General features: G+C 42.0%; 1 protein-coding gene across 1 annotated transcript in view; it reads right to left on the reverse strand.

Moving 5' to 3' along the window:
• Positions 1–3,477, reverse strand: part of CHIC2 (cysteine rich hydrophobic domain 2) — a 28,586-nt gene extending 25,109 nt beyond the window's left edge. Inside the window, exon 1 of the mRNA XM_089525242.1 lies at positions 3,181–3,477. Coding sequence (XP_089381368.1) covers positions 3,181–3,299 — 119 coding nt within the window. The 5' untranslated portion in view covers positions 3,300–3,477. The remainder of the gene's footprint in view (positions 1–3,180) is intronic.
• Between the last annotated feature and the right edge of the window lie 11,678 nt (positions 3,478–15,155).

Below are 15,155 nucleotides of genomic sequence, written 5' to 3' on the forward strand. Positions count from 1 at the left end.
TTATACTGCATTGGGGAAAGGACTGGGAGGCAAAGAGAGACACTTACACACACACACACCAGCCTTTCAAAGCAACCTGCCTCACAAGGGGATTATAAAGACTACTGAGATAACACAGTGATCTGGAGAAGGGATGCATACATCCTAGTGTTTTTGAATCAACCCTGACTCATGGCAACCTTGTGGATTAGCCATCTCCAAGCCCCCCCTGTCCTCTTCTGCTCAGCTCCTGCAGATTCAGGCCTATGACCTTGCTAATTGAATCCATCTATCTTCCTCTCATTCTACTGCCTTTCACCTTTCCTAGCATTATTGTCTTTTCTAATTATTCATTTTTCTTCATGATACTGCCAAAGTACAACAGCCACAATTTGGTCATCATGGGTTCCAGGAAGAGTTTGAGCTTGATCTGTTCCAGGACCCATTTGTTTGTCTTTTAGGCCATCAATGGTGTCCATCACAAATTAATACAGGTTTTTTTCCCCCTTATCTGCTTTCTTCACTATCCAGCTCTCGCATCCATTCATGGTGAGGGGGAATACAATGACTTACAGTATATGATTCTAACACTGGCGCTCAGTTGTTTATCTTTACACTTTGGGATCTTGTCTACACTCGTCCCACCACATTTGCAGATTTGATTATTCATGGATTTTATTAATATGTTCTCTCTAGGAATATCTAGGTCCTCCAGCGCAACTTTATGGTCAACTTTAACCAAAAGTTGAAGTGAAGGACATAAGAGATTCCTAGAGAGAACATCTACTAGGCATTTGTAGCTCCTCCATCACAATTATAGATATTGACCACAGAGTTGCACTGGAAGACCTAGAGATTCCTAGAGGTTAGACAAGTGTAGACAAGATCACAAAGTGTAAAGATTCCTAGAGAGGTGTTCTCTCAGGTAAAAACATAGTGTTTTTGTTATTTGCGGGTTTTCTACATTCATGAGGGTCCTGTGCCCCTAACCCCAGCAAATGTGGAGGGACAAGTGTAGTTCTTTCACGGCTGCTTTCCCCATTCCTAGTCTTGGCTGCACTCTCTTTTTTTATCAATGTCTGATCCAAGGTACAGGAAATCTTTGACTATTTCGATTTCCCTCCTACATCCTAGTATGCAAAGAGATCTTATGGGACCATTGAGAGTAACTGTGCAAAAGAAATTGTAGCATAAGCCTTGGTAGACTGGTGTTGACTTGCTCAGTTGGCTTCAAAGGTGCCACAGGACCTCTTTGTGTACTAGGATGTAGGAAGGAAAGAGAAATAGTTACAAGGTTTCCTTCCAGGATGCACTAAATGGTGTGGGAAAAGGGGGGAGAGAAATGCAGTTCAGAGTAGACTGGTCATTTTTCATTGTGATTCAAATAAATTAAAATCATACCATATATACTCAACTATAAGTCAACCTCATGTACAAGTCAAGGTGAGATTTTGGGTGATGTTTACAGTTGAAAGTGGATGTAGAGGGTAGATTTACACTGGAATTTTAATACGCTCGAATAGTACTGAAATGTATGGAAGGCAAGGGTTGCCAGGATGAGGGACATCAGGTCATGTCAAATCCTTGGGTCTGGAATGTAGCAGCCCTGAAGTGGTTCCTGCTTTAAGCTATTATCCAAAACGAAAGGACGTAATACAGGACGGTTGGAGACAGCAAAAGAAAAGCGTATAGATAATAGTTTGATTGATAGGTATCATGACGGGTAGAGAAATGCAGGTCAGGTGTACGAATGACCATCCAATAAGGGTGAAGGGGTGTGCAGTCATCCCTCCATATTCGCTAGGGTTAGGGGCACAAGACCCCCGTGAATATGGAAAAACCGCAAATAACAAAAACACCATGTTTTTATCTGAACGACACCTCTCTAGGAATCTCTAGGTCCTCCAGTACAACTCTGTGGTCAATGTCCAACATACACTGACCATAGAATGGCACAGGAGTAGCTACAAATGGACTTTCAGTGCAACTTTTAGTTAAAGTTGACCAGAGTTGCACTGAAGGACCTAGACAGTCGCAGAGAGAACATATTAATGAAATCCGTGAATCAAATCCGCAAATATGGAGGGATGACTGTATATGTTTAAATTCATATGTAACCAACGAAACATAATTTGTAGTTTTCTTGGTTCACTTTGAAATCTGGGCTCCAGATATTTGGATGTACACTTTTCCCTCTGTATTCGCTAGAGCTAGGGGCACAAGGCCCCCATGAATATGGAAAGACCACGTTTTTACATGAGAGGACACCTGTCTAAGGATCTCTAGGTCCTCCAGTGCAACTCTGGACCACAGACACTGACCATAGGACTGCCCTGGAGGAGCTACAAATGCCTTGTAGAAGATTCTCTCTAGGAATCTCTAGGTCTTTCAGTGCAACTTTTAGTTACAGTTGACCATAGAGTTGCACTGGAGGACCTAGATATTCCTAGAGAGAACATATAAATCAAATCTGTGAATAATCCAATCCGCAAAAGTCAAAGCTGCAAATATGGAGGGGCAAGTGTATTTCCATGTTGTGATTCCTGATTAAAGCTGTGCATTACACTCATCCCTCCATATTTGCGTCTTTGCTATGTGTGTCTTTGATTATTATCCACTAGGCCTTTGTAGCTCCTTCAATGCAGTTCTATGGTCAGTATCTGTCGGGCGTTGACCACAGAGTTGCCCTGGAGGACCTAGAGATTCCTAGAGAGGCGTTCTCTCAGGTGGAAACATGGTGGTTTTGTTATTTGTGGTTTTTCCATATTCACGGGGGTCTTGTGCCTCTAGCCCTAGTGAATACGGAGGGACACGGCTAGTATTTATTTATTTACTTATTGTGGTATTTCTACCCCGCTCCTCAGCCCTAAAGGCTATTAGAGCACCCTACAATTATTATTACTGTTGTTAATTAGACGGCTAATTAAACCGTCCTATCGATAACAGCCCTATTGGTTGCTATTCTCATTAGAATGTGTTAGTTTTACCACTAAATAGCTTCTCCGTAGAACCACTCAGGACAGATACTCCAGAGCCTGGAGTAAGGCTTTGTGGAGCCCAGCAGTGATGTTTAGAGTCGAAGGTGGCTTCGGGTTTGGCCAGAAGGAGCCTGGCTGAAGGCCAAGGCCTCACTCCCACTGCCACCCTCCCTTCCTTCCCTTCCTTCCCTTCCCTTCCCTTCCCTTCCCTTCCCTTCCTTACACAGTGACATGGCCGGAGCCTCGCACCACCACCGGGTCCGGCGAGTGCTTGAGCAGCTGCTCCTCCAAGGCCCGCTCCTCGTCCTCCTCCTCCTCGTAGATCTCGTCGAAGTCCGCCATGGCCAGGGTGAAGGAGGGAGGGAGGGAGGGAGGAAGGAAGGAAGGAAGGCCCGGACTAGACAGAGACCGAAGAGCCGCCTTTGGAAGCCTCCCCCTCAGCGGCAGGAAGCGCTTTCCGTCATCATGATCCGGGCGACTGACAGGAAGCACAACAAGGACAACATCCGCCCGCGCGCGCACACGCGCGCGCGTCCTCCCCGGCAGCCAATCAGAGAGGAGGAGCGGGAGGTAAGCCCCGCCCCCCTCGGCCGTCGCCGCGCGCGCATGCGCCACAGAGAAAGAGACACAGAGACGGTGTTTTCTCGCGGCCGCAGCAGAGATGGATGCAGACTTCCTCGCGAGCCTTTTGCACGACTGCGCATGCGCCACTCTGGAACCTTTACGGATGCAGACTTCCTCGCGAGCCCCCCTGTTTAGACTGCGCATGCGCCACTCATGGTCAGAGAGTGTCTGGCGGCCGCAGCAGAGATGGATGTAGAGTTCCTTGCGTGCCCTCTGCTTAGACTGCGCATGCGCCACTGTGGAGCACAAGTTGATTAGAATTGGCTGAGGAAGAGAGTCTTAAACTGCTCTGCTGAAATAACGCAATTCCAGACCGTTTTAACTGCCCTGGCTCAGTGCTAGGGAACCCTGGGAGTTGTAGTTTGTTCACTCTGGCTGCATCTCCCTGCACTGTACGTTTAAGTTTTGATTTCATTTATATCCCGCCTTTCTCCCCTGAGGGTCCCAAGGCGGCTCACAGATAAAAGGTTTTAAATTATTATAAAAATTCAAACAATTAAAACATCTATAAACATAAAAAACCATATAATACATAACACACACACATATAAACATATATACTCAATAAAATACAGTATAAAATCACATTAAAATGCAGTGAAGTTAAAAACAGACTAAAGTTAAGTTAAAAAGAGACTTAAATTCCATGGCTCATTTGTTATGGAATTCTGGGAACTAGTTTTTTGAGACATTTAGCCTTTTTGTGTGTCAGAGAGAGCTGTGGTGCCACAATGAACAACAAACTACAATGCTGTGGAATTCTGGGATGTGTCATTCGTTGACTCAGGCTGCATCTGCACTGCAGGAATGATCCAGTTTGATTTCCCCTTTGACTTCCACGGCTCAATGTTGTGGAACTCTGGGGACTGTAGTCTTGTGTGACATTTTCTGTCAGAGCTGTGGTGCCACAATAAGCAACAAACAACAGTAAGTGTAGTTAGTGCAGTTTGTTATTCATTGTGGCACCAGAGCTCTCTGACAGAAAATGCCTCACAAAACTACAATTCCCAGAATTCCACTACACTTCCCAGAATTCTATAGCATTGAGTCATGGCAGTTATAGTGATGTCTAACTGGAATATTTCTACGGTGTGGATGCATGCAGCCTTAGGGACGGGAAGCTGCCTTGGTGGCCTGCTCCTAGTTACACACAATTTAATTGCTTTGGCTTTGGTGCCCAGGCCCTTCCAAGCCTGACTCATGGGCAATAAGGCTTCCTGATCTCATTGAGGCTTTCTTGCAACTACAGGGAGTCCTTGGTATCCACTGTGGCTTGGTTCCCAGGGCCACCCATAGATACCAAAATCCATTGATGAATAAGCCCTATTAAATGCAATGGCTTAGTAAAATGGTGCCCCTTATATAAAATGGTGAAAGCAAGCTTTGTGTGTGTGTGTGTGTATGTATGTATGTGTGTATATGTGTATATGTGTGTGTATAAACTATTTGCAAGCTGCGGATGGTTGGATATGGATGGCCTTCTGTACTGTAAAACATATCTTGCTCAGCCAAGTTGTGTCTACCTTTATTTATTTAATGTAAGTACCCCCTATTTGTCCCAGTATTTGTACCCAAGGTGACACAGACATACCCCATAATTTAAAAACAAAACATCATCAATTACAGCATTTTTAAAAAATAACGTCTACACCCTTGGTTTATATTGTTGTTCTTAAATACCATCAAGCTGGCTTATCAGAGAGTCAGTGGGTTGTGCTGGTTTGAGTGTTGGAGTAGGATTCCTGAAGAGCAGGTTTGGAAATTGCTGAGCCATGAAAAACCACTGCATGACCTTGGGCAAGTCACACACTCTCGGCCTCAGGGGAAGTCAATAGCAAATCCTTTAGGAGCTAGTCTTGCCAAGAAAACACGTGATAAGTCAGAAACAAATTATTATTATTATACTTTATTTATATAGTGCTGTAGATTTACACAGCGCTGTACATACAAACAATAAAATTGATAAAAATTAAACCTGCCAATGGTGTACATTCTACAAAATACATATAAAACAATAGATAATAATACAAGATAGAATTAGATAACTCGAAGGCATACAGCAATGACAAATAGCTACAACTGGTGAATGAAAAAACGAAAGCAAACAGCTTCATTTGTATACCGCTTCATACTGAACTAGCAGTGTCTAAGTGGTTTACAACTGTAAGCTAAGACATTTTCTGGTCAACAGAAAATGATTCTGCTCAGGATCTTGACAATACAGGGCTGTATCTTCCTTGACACTGAGTCAATCCACCTGTAAAGCGGTCTTCTTTTTTTACTGCCTCCAACTTTACCAAGCATTCTGATTTACATATCCACCCAAAACTGACTTAATTGCCTAAAAATGGAATGGTACAGTCTTGTGCAAAGGAAAAATTAGCCCCTGACATTTTCTTTCCCCACCCCTGCTATACAGCATCCCTGCTAAGGCTTGTTCTTAATTAGATTGCTGCTGAAACTGGAATAGCAATAGCAAGTACATTTCTATACCAGTGCACTTAAGCACTCCAAAAGGATGCAAGCCTGAGTTGAGCTTGAGCCCTTGGCTGGCATTGAACTCGCAACTTTGCGGTTTGTGGGTGAGTGGCTGCAGTACAGGCATTTAACCACTGAGCCTCCAGGGTTCCTTATGTAGGTAAAGATGACCAAGACACTGAAGGGTTAAACCACTGCCTACAAAAAAGATTCCCCTAATTGGAAGAGGGGAGCCAGTGTGGTGTAATGGCTATGACTCTGGAGATCAGGGTTTCATTCCCAGGTTGGCTCAGCCACTGGGTAAGCTTGGGCAAGTCAGACTCTCTCAGCTTCACAGGGTGGCAATGGAAAACCTCTGAACAAATCTTGCCAAGAAAATCCCATCATAGGTTCACCTTAAGGTTGCCATAAGTCAGAAACAACTTGAAGGCACACAACAATTGGGTGGACAATGAAACTAGTTACAGACATCTTCATGAACTAATAATTCATTTGATATTAATGAACAGCTTTTAGACAATGGAGGAACTCTACAGCCTACACTTGCAAAAATTGCCTAGCTTCTGAAACCTGAATTTACCTAAATATTAACAAGGTTGTGTCCTCAAAGCATTGAACACCTTGACTGGTATGCTTAGGCAGAAAATCTGCTTTTATATCCTAACAGCACCACACATACAAAGGAACCCAATGCAATCCAGTTCTTAGTTGGAAAAGAAATGTATCCAGCAATCTTTAAGGAGGCTTACTCTTTAGATCTTCGCCAGCTGGGAATGGGGCAGGAAGAGCATTTTATTTTTGCATGCCTTTATGGATGAAGTCTTGCTGACTACAGTGATCTAAGTCTTGATTATGAAGATGGTGTCCTGTGAAATCTTGATGGGAAAGCAGCTTTAAAACCAATGCAGAAATAAAGCCCAAGTGTCAGGTGCATGCTTTGGTGCAAATGTTGCTGCCCTGCCATATTCTAGAGTTGCCGTTTGTTCAAGATTACTCCACAATTGCCTTTGGGAAAGTTGATGGATGAATTGCTTTTTTCAGTCCTTTGACTATGCACATGATCTATTCTTTTAGATGTGAAGTCAAAGGCTTTCATGGCCGGCATCCATAGTTTTTGTGGGTATTTTGGGCTATGTGGCCATGTTCTAGCAGAGTTTCTTCCTGACGTTTCGCCAGCATCTCTGGCTGGCATCTTCAGAAAATATTCTTTTAGACTCAGCAATTTCTTGATAGATGTGACCCATAATCTTCAGACTATATTTGTAATGTTCACCTTGTACTAGTAATCCTATGGACATAAGGAGCTCCACTGCATGGGATCTTTGGAAATCAAAAATGAATGCTTCTTTGGATATCAGTTTCATCTATCTCTGATCTTCCCCGAAACACTATATGATTCATTCGTCCATTGATATGAACTGAAGGAAACACGATCCATGATTTTCTCCCCAAAGTTTTAATAATTCTGAGTATTTATTTTAAGTCACTTTGGAAAGACATTTGTTCAGCAGTTGCATATGCCAGAACAGGACGTATGTATGTCAGTATGTGGTTTGGAAGGTCATTCCATTTATCTTGGGGCGACATCCTGCAATGTCTGTTACCAATGTCCTTTTCATTTCTTTTTTCCCTTTTTTGTTAGCTTATTCTGTTTCTTAGGGTCATGATCCAGAGGACCTTGTTAGTTTGCTGCCTTCTTTTCAGTACTCCAGCTACAAGTACATCACTTCCCAACTAATAGATAATCTTTCTCACACCACCTCAACTTTGTTGTGACTTAGGAAAAGACCTTTACTATCTCCATCCTGCATTGTTCCCCATTCTCCTAATCACTGATTTCTTAGCTCCAAACAGTGCCATCTCTTGCAATTTGACTCCAACCCTCTATAGGATCCCTCTTGAGCTAATGGCCTGGACCTTAATACCCTTTCAGTCTTGCAGATTTGCTTCCCTTGGGCTGTATACACATGCCCAAAGGTCCTTGTTCCCCTGGACTTGTGTCATCCTGTTTGGATGACGCAGGCCAAAACCCTGGGGGCAAGGGTTGGGCCAGATCCTGGCAGACCAGATGCAGTGGATCCAGCTCGATCCCAGGGTAAGCAGGGCTTAACTTAGGTCAAAATAGCCCACAACTTGCTGTGAAGTATCCTGGAAACTCTGTGGCAAACTGCAGCTGATTAGATGGCCCATGCATGCTCCTTAGCTTACACGCCTATTGCTGTTATAGAAAAGACCCCCATTGCCATAACTGGCATGGAAATGCACACCTACATCAGATGCACTGATAGGGATCTTTTCAGTAGCCTCAACACGAGAGTAAGGTAAGGAGCACGCTTCAGTACCAGGTCCATGGGACAGGGATCAGCAGTGTATAAACACCTGCCTATCACCACACCAACCTAGGGACTGATCCAGATTTACTAATTTTTGGAGGGGAACAGCAAAGGTGGTGTTAAATTACTATTTCAACAAATTGCACAACTTCATTTCAGTTGAGAGTGAATGAGTGCTTCATTGGGGTTTGATCCTGTTGTCCCTTGTCCTGGAGGTATCTTGCAGAGTCAGGGCTATGGGTGGGCAAAATGAGAATATTACCCCCAAATAAGAATTCTGTGTCCCATGAAATATTCCTTCAGTCTCCAAATTTATAGCATTGTAGTAACTTAAAATTTCAGTTGATCATTTAGAAATACAGTTTAGGCTTTCAAAGAAAAGGGACAGGGAAAGTTAGGGGCTGTACAAATAGCCTTTAATGGGCAGCAGGACACGGCTTCTTTCCTTGCCGGATTGGGGTCATGGCAACTGCACACTGTAGTCCCGATCTGGCCTTTCTGCAGCACAAAAAGGAGCCGCAAAAAGCAGCTCCTTTTTGCACCACAGAAAGGTTGCCATAGCTACCAGCACCATGACTTTTCTGCACTCCTTTGGTGTACATGCTTCCCCAAGGGAGTGCCGTGATGCCACCCACCATGCAGTGAAGGGGCACATCACCACGGTGGCATGGGGCAGAGTCTGTGTGCATGGCATGCAGTCGCCATGCCCCCACTCTGCCCCGATGTCGGCATTTATCGCTGGTCTGTTCAGGGCCTTACTACAGGAATATGAATACAGCAAATATAAGAGTTGTAGCAGTGACGGATTTTCAGTGTCCCATTATCTACAATGCTGAAAGCTTGTATTGTATTGCTGTGTGTTGTACAGTCTAATGTCAGCAGGGTGACCAGATGTCCTTCTTTTCCAACATATATCCTGTATTTCAATGTTCTTTCCAGGAGTAATCCCAAAACGTCCTTCATTTTTGAGCATTACTAAGAAGCACATTGAGTGGCACCACCTTTGCTGTTCCCCTTCAAAAAATTGTCAAATTGTCTGCCTGTCCTTACTGCAAATTGGATGATAGGATGGATCATTCTAAAATTATTTTTTCCCAGGAGCAGCAATAAGAAAAGACTTACCCCCAGAGCTCAGGATGGGTTTGTTTCCTAGATGTTTATCACACTAGTGAGTTTCCGCGAGCAAACGGGAGTTAAACTACATTAGAATTTAAAGAAGACTTGTAAATTCAGATAGTTTTTCACATCGAAATAATGCAGTGTTCAATAACGTGGAATTAATCTGCAGCTAAAGTGGAGGAAACCAGCAGCTTTTCAAATTCGGAACTCAATCAAATTTAAAAAGCTGCTGGTTTCTTCCACTTTAACTGCGGATTAACTTCACGTTATTTCCTTTAACTGCGATGTCGTGTGAAAAACTGCTATGTATGCTCTGCCTATTTTCCTGGAAGGAAGGCCAATACAAAGGTCGTGTTGTTATTAATGGGGACTTCCATCCTGAAGCAAAATTAAGGATGGGTGGGGTGGTAAATGTTGGCACCAGAGGAAGGAAAGGGAAAGTCATCTCTCCTTCGCTAATGCTGCCAGTCTCGATCTCATGCACATCAGCAACTGTTGGTTAGAACTCTCTATGTACAGTATTTTTTAAAACCTAATTAAGAATTCGATCGACCCCATTTTATGTAAGGTCTAGTCTGACTATTATGAGTAGTGATCCTGTCCTTCCCATTCGATTTCAAGCAAGGATAATATTGCAAAACATGCCTACGAAAGTACTATGAAATCCATAAGGCAGCCACAAGTCAACAGGCAACTTGAAGGCATATTCACAGAACACAAAATTGCCCTGAAGATTACTTTCAAGAAAAAAAGTAAGACTTCTGGATTCAACAGAAAGGCTTCCCTTGATTTCTGTGATCTAGTTTTCCCAGAGCAAGAAACTCGCTTTTGTGGACTATAAGCTACTAGTAGCTGGGAGATTCCTTTCATTTTACATCAAAATGGTAACTTTTGCAAGTTCTTGGATTTTCTGACTAGCTTTCCATTTATGGTTTTGCTTGGAAGAATCATGAGATTAATAGTACTAAAAAATTACATTATTTACTTAGATTTTTTTAAAGCAAGCAAATAGCTCTCTTTCCAAACCATAATTATAAAAGCATTATGAAGAATCAGGGCTTGTAGCTTAATGACTGCTTAAACCGTGGATGGATGCAGCTGGATGCTGCTCTGAAGGACCACATGATACAACTCATTATTGAGGGTAGAATCCCTTAATCCAGAAAGAATTTGTAACATGCCAGACTTAAAGAACTACTTGTGTTCCGCATTACACTCTGCCAAGAAAAACTCTTGGATGTTGTTGGACATTCCACTAATTCCCTTCCCCTCGCACCTCTCCCAATCCTTCCTACTATTCATTTTTGAAAGGATGTGTGTGGTCATTTTTTAAAATGCTTTTACATATGCTTTCTTCTCCAGGTGTTTTTATTCAAATGTTTGGATAAAAAGGAAGTACTGTACAAGACACTTTTCTCAAATTTCAGGTCAGTCTGAGGAAGACCAAATTTTGGAGAAATTACTTTTTGTCAACTACAGTTTACAGAGCATGTCCTCCCTTCCTACCTCTGCCAGTCTGCATGGCTGTGGTGACTGGGGGAGCAATTCTGGGATGGAAAAGTAACTTTTCTAAGCCCAGGTAAGAATCATAGGTCAATAATACACATGCTTGGTATGCAGACTGTTAAGTTTCTGTTCATATCTGCAGGTAGGCCGGAGCAAGAGTTCTATCTTGAATCCCGGAGAGCCACTTTATGAGAAACAAGAATGGGGAAACTCTATTTCTATAGGAGTAGCCTATAGTGCCTATAAGTCAAATTCACCATGGCATGGATAAATGACTGTTGGAATTATAGACAAAAACATCCTGGGGACCAATGCTTCTGCACCACTGGTGTAGATCAGTATCACTATTATTCAAAGTTATGCTCCCTGTTTCGTGAGCCAAGTGTCCTTTGAGTCTCTGGAATAGATTTGGAAATGGCATGGAAGTGCTGCAGGCAGGTGTGTGTGTGTAGATGGATGCAAAATATGCAGTTGGAAAATGGGAGGGACACAGGATACAAGAAATGTTTATAACAATGTTTATTAAGCAAGCTTGGTAAAAACAGGAGGAGCCCAGTTTTGCAGAGGTACCAATTTGGGCAGTACAAAGTTGATGAAGCAGCAGGAGTGGCCTTTTAAGTGTGACTTCAATGCACCAGCCATTGGCTCATCCTTTTATTTATTAAGATAAGGCAGATTTATAAATGAATTGCTCCTGTATAGTAGATTAGAGCTATTGATTCCTATTCAGAAACTATCATTGATATGGGCTGTAAGCAAGGAGCAAAGCATATTTTATGTTCACCTGGCTTTAATAAATATATTATCATTGAGGGGAATTTAGCTTTTTTAAAAAAACCTGGGAGATGAAATTGACAAAAACAAAAAAGCAACCCACCTCTTTCTCCATTCAGAATGATAGAAGACTGTGGTACTGATTTCTTAGTCTGTCAAAGAAATTAACATAGAATTGCACTAACATACTTCTTTGATGTGTTTTGTGCATTTTGGTTGGCCTGTAAAGGTATCACTCTTTTTGTGGATTTGGTTTTATAGAATTACACTGTTATTCTGGTGTTCCCCACTGAACAAGAAAAAAGCCCCCAGATTTCTCTGCCCCACCTTTTTTTAAAATCTCAAAAACCTTGTGAAAGTATACCACAGACCACAGGTGGTCCCCACTTAACAATTTAAGAATCATTTGTCAAGTATTTAGTTGTTCTTGGGGTTTTTTTTAAGTCTGTGAGTATATTTGGCCTCTTCAATTGAAAAGCCAGATTTGTGCATTTCCCCCCAGAGTTTGCCTGTCAAATCACCATGATAAATTACATCATAATATCTTTTTCATTAATTATTGTGACAAATTTTGATCTAGAGAAACCAACAAAAGGCAGCTAGTTTCAAAACTGTCACATCCATTATTTTTCATATGGTTTCTTAAATTGTTTATGAGCACTTGAGGATACAAATTTCATATACACAGATAACCTTTCTTTCCATAACCACTAGAACCATCCTGAATTTCTAAAACATGCAGAAGGGAAAGAATGTTGCCAAAAATGCAAATTTTCTACCCTGGAAATTCTTTTGGTTCTAATTTCAGAATACAAGAATTCTGTGGTTATTAGATTCAAGGGAAGGACATTGTGCACATGCTGAAAGTAATTTTTAATTCTTGTCTTCCAGAATATTTGGAAGAGTTCTCAGCCACACAGAGCAGTAGGGAGAGAAAAGGGGACATCTGAAGCAGTTAAAGTGGGGAGGGGGATATGTGGCATGTTTGGAGGGAGGAAAGAGTTGTTGCACATATATTTGAGCAGTTGAATGCAAATGTTTTGAGAAATATGTAGAGGCATATGGATAACAATGGGTCAAGGTGGTTGGAACACTGGAACAGTTCCAAAATCAGGTACTTCTTTGTCTTTCTGCATGTTCTTCAGCCTCGGGAAGACAAGGTTTGTGCTGTGGCAAATTAGGCTTGGCAACCCTGTTGGGCCTAGAAGACCTTTCTCTTCTTGCAGTATGAGGCACCCCCCCTAGTGACACCACTGGGCACCACCTTAAGCAAGGCTGAAGGAGAGGGTGGACTTGTTTGATCTGGCAGAACTTACCTTTGGCTGTTGGTTTTCTTCAGAAATGCAGAAAAGGGGAATATATGTCAGTGCTCTTTCTTGCAAGATTCTTCGTCCCCATGCCTTTCTGCATAGCTACAGCTATGTGCCATTCACACCCCTTATGTCTGGTGCTATGTGTGTCATCACATACCTCATTTTCTCATGCTGGCACTTTTATATTGTATCAAATTTTATCTCGATTGATACATGTATCATGGGCTATTCAGACCATTAAACAACTACTTCTTGTGATGATTTGCTGGCTGCAGACACCTCGCAGTTGTTCTCCTGGGGATAATTATGTCTTCCACAGGGCACTTTGTCCCTATGAATTTTGCTTGAAGGCTGCAGCTAGCTAAACTACATGAATGCTGTGACAAGTACATGGAAGAATGAAGGGTATTTTTTTTAAAAGGCAGGAACGCTCCAACTTCAAAGGCTGAGTATTGCCATACGTATTTATGGAGACTAATAGTTTTGTGAAACTAGTTGCTACCAGATAGTCTGCATATACTGACACTTTAAACCAAATCTTCAATGGACCTCACCAAGCAACTTCACTGGGATGTTAAAGAGCATAAAGGACAAGATGGAGCCTTGTGGGACCCCATGATCCAAGTATTAAGAGACTGTACAAAAGTCCCCTAATACCACTATCAGGAAATCACTGCAAACAGAATGAAATAATCTTTCTTTCAATCCAGAAGCAGTAACATAGTGATGCACTTCCTCTTTCCTTCCCACTTCATCCAAAATACATTGTGGGCAATTTGCATGAAAATGTTATAAATCATATACATCCTGAAGCAAAAAGATGAAAATATTCAGAAGGATAAGTGTAGTGGTTAGGGAGTTACACTGCCTAAAATCCAGTTTAAGGCTTTCTAAATTGTAGCTTGTGCTGTTAGGCAGCACTGTCGTCATACTATTGAATGAAATGCACACATATATACTTAAATTCAAATAAACATAATTACTTTTTCACAGGTAAAAAAATTGAAGCTAAATCCCTGTAACGGTAAAAGTATGATAAATTAACAAAGACTTTTTTCAAGTCAGAAAGGACAACAAAAAACAGAGAAAGAATGGACCAGCAATTGTATCCATGTCATGCTTGTTGGAAAGTTTCCTAGGGTGTTAGTTCTTGTTTGGGGAAAAACATGAAAGGTAAAACTATTACAAATTAGCTTTCTTTAGCAGAGTAGCAAATAAGAGTGCTCCGGTCTTACACTTCCCTGAAAACTGAAACCAATTCAAAAACAAACAAGGCAAGCAATTTCAGGCTACAAAGGCAGGGTGCATCTACACTGTAGAAATAATGAAGTTTGATAACCACTTTAACTGCCATGGCTCCATTATACAGAACCCTGGGAGTAATAGTTTTTTGAAACCCCAGAGAAGGCTAAGGGCCTTGTAAAACCACATATCCCAGGATTGCATAGGCTGGAGCTTGTTGTTCTTGTTATTAACCACCCTCGAGTCGATCTTGACTCATGGCAACCCTGTGGATGAGGCACCTCCAAGACCCCTGTCTTTCACTACTCTTCCCAGTTTCGGCAGATTTATACCCGTGACCTCCTCAATTGAGTTCATCCATCTAACATGTGGTCTTCCTCTCTTCCTAATTCCTTCCACTTTTCCCAGCATTATTGTTTTTTCTAATGAGTTGTGTCTTCTCACGATGTGACCAAAGTACGACAGCCTCAGTTTAGTCATCTTTGCTTCCAGGGAAATTTCAGGCTTGATCTGCTCTAGGACCCACCTATTTGTTCTTTTTGCTGCCCATGGTATCCTCAGTACTCTTCTCCAGCACCACGTCTTAAATGATTTTTTTTTTTTTTTGTCTTAATTGGTCAGCTCTCACATCCATACTGACTTTCATGCTTAGGCTGGAGCTACAGCACTTAAAGTGGCTCCAAACTGCATTATTTCTACAGTGTAAATGCATGCTTAGAAAAAGTTTACTAATGGATTTTACATTTGGATAGCCATGTGGAGAGCCTACATCCTAACTAGCCAATGAAAAGATTAGGTAAAAGGAAGAA

This window comes from Sceloporus occidentalis, unplaced genomic scaffold, assembly GCF_023333645.1.
Source record: "Sceloporus occidentalis isolate IW3139 unplaced genomic scaffold, rSceOcc1.0.p SCAF_5, whole genome shotgun sequence".
NCBI classification, from domain to species: domain Eukaryota; kingdom Metazoa; phylum Chordata; class Lepidosauria; order Squamata; family Phrynosomatidae; genus Sceloporus; species Sceloporus occidentalis.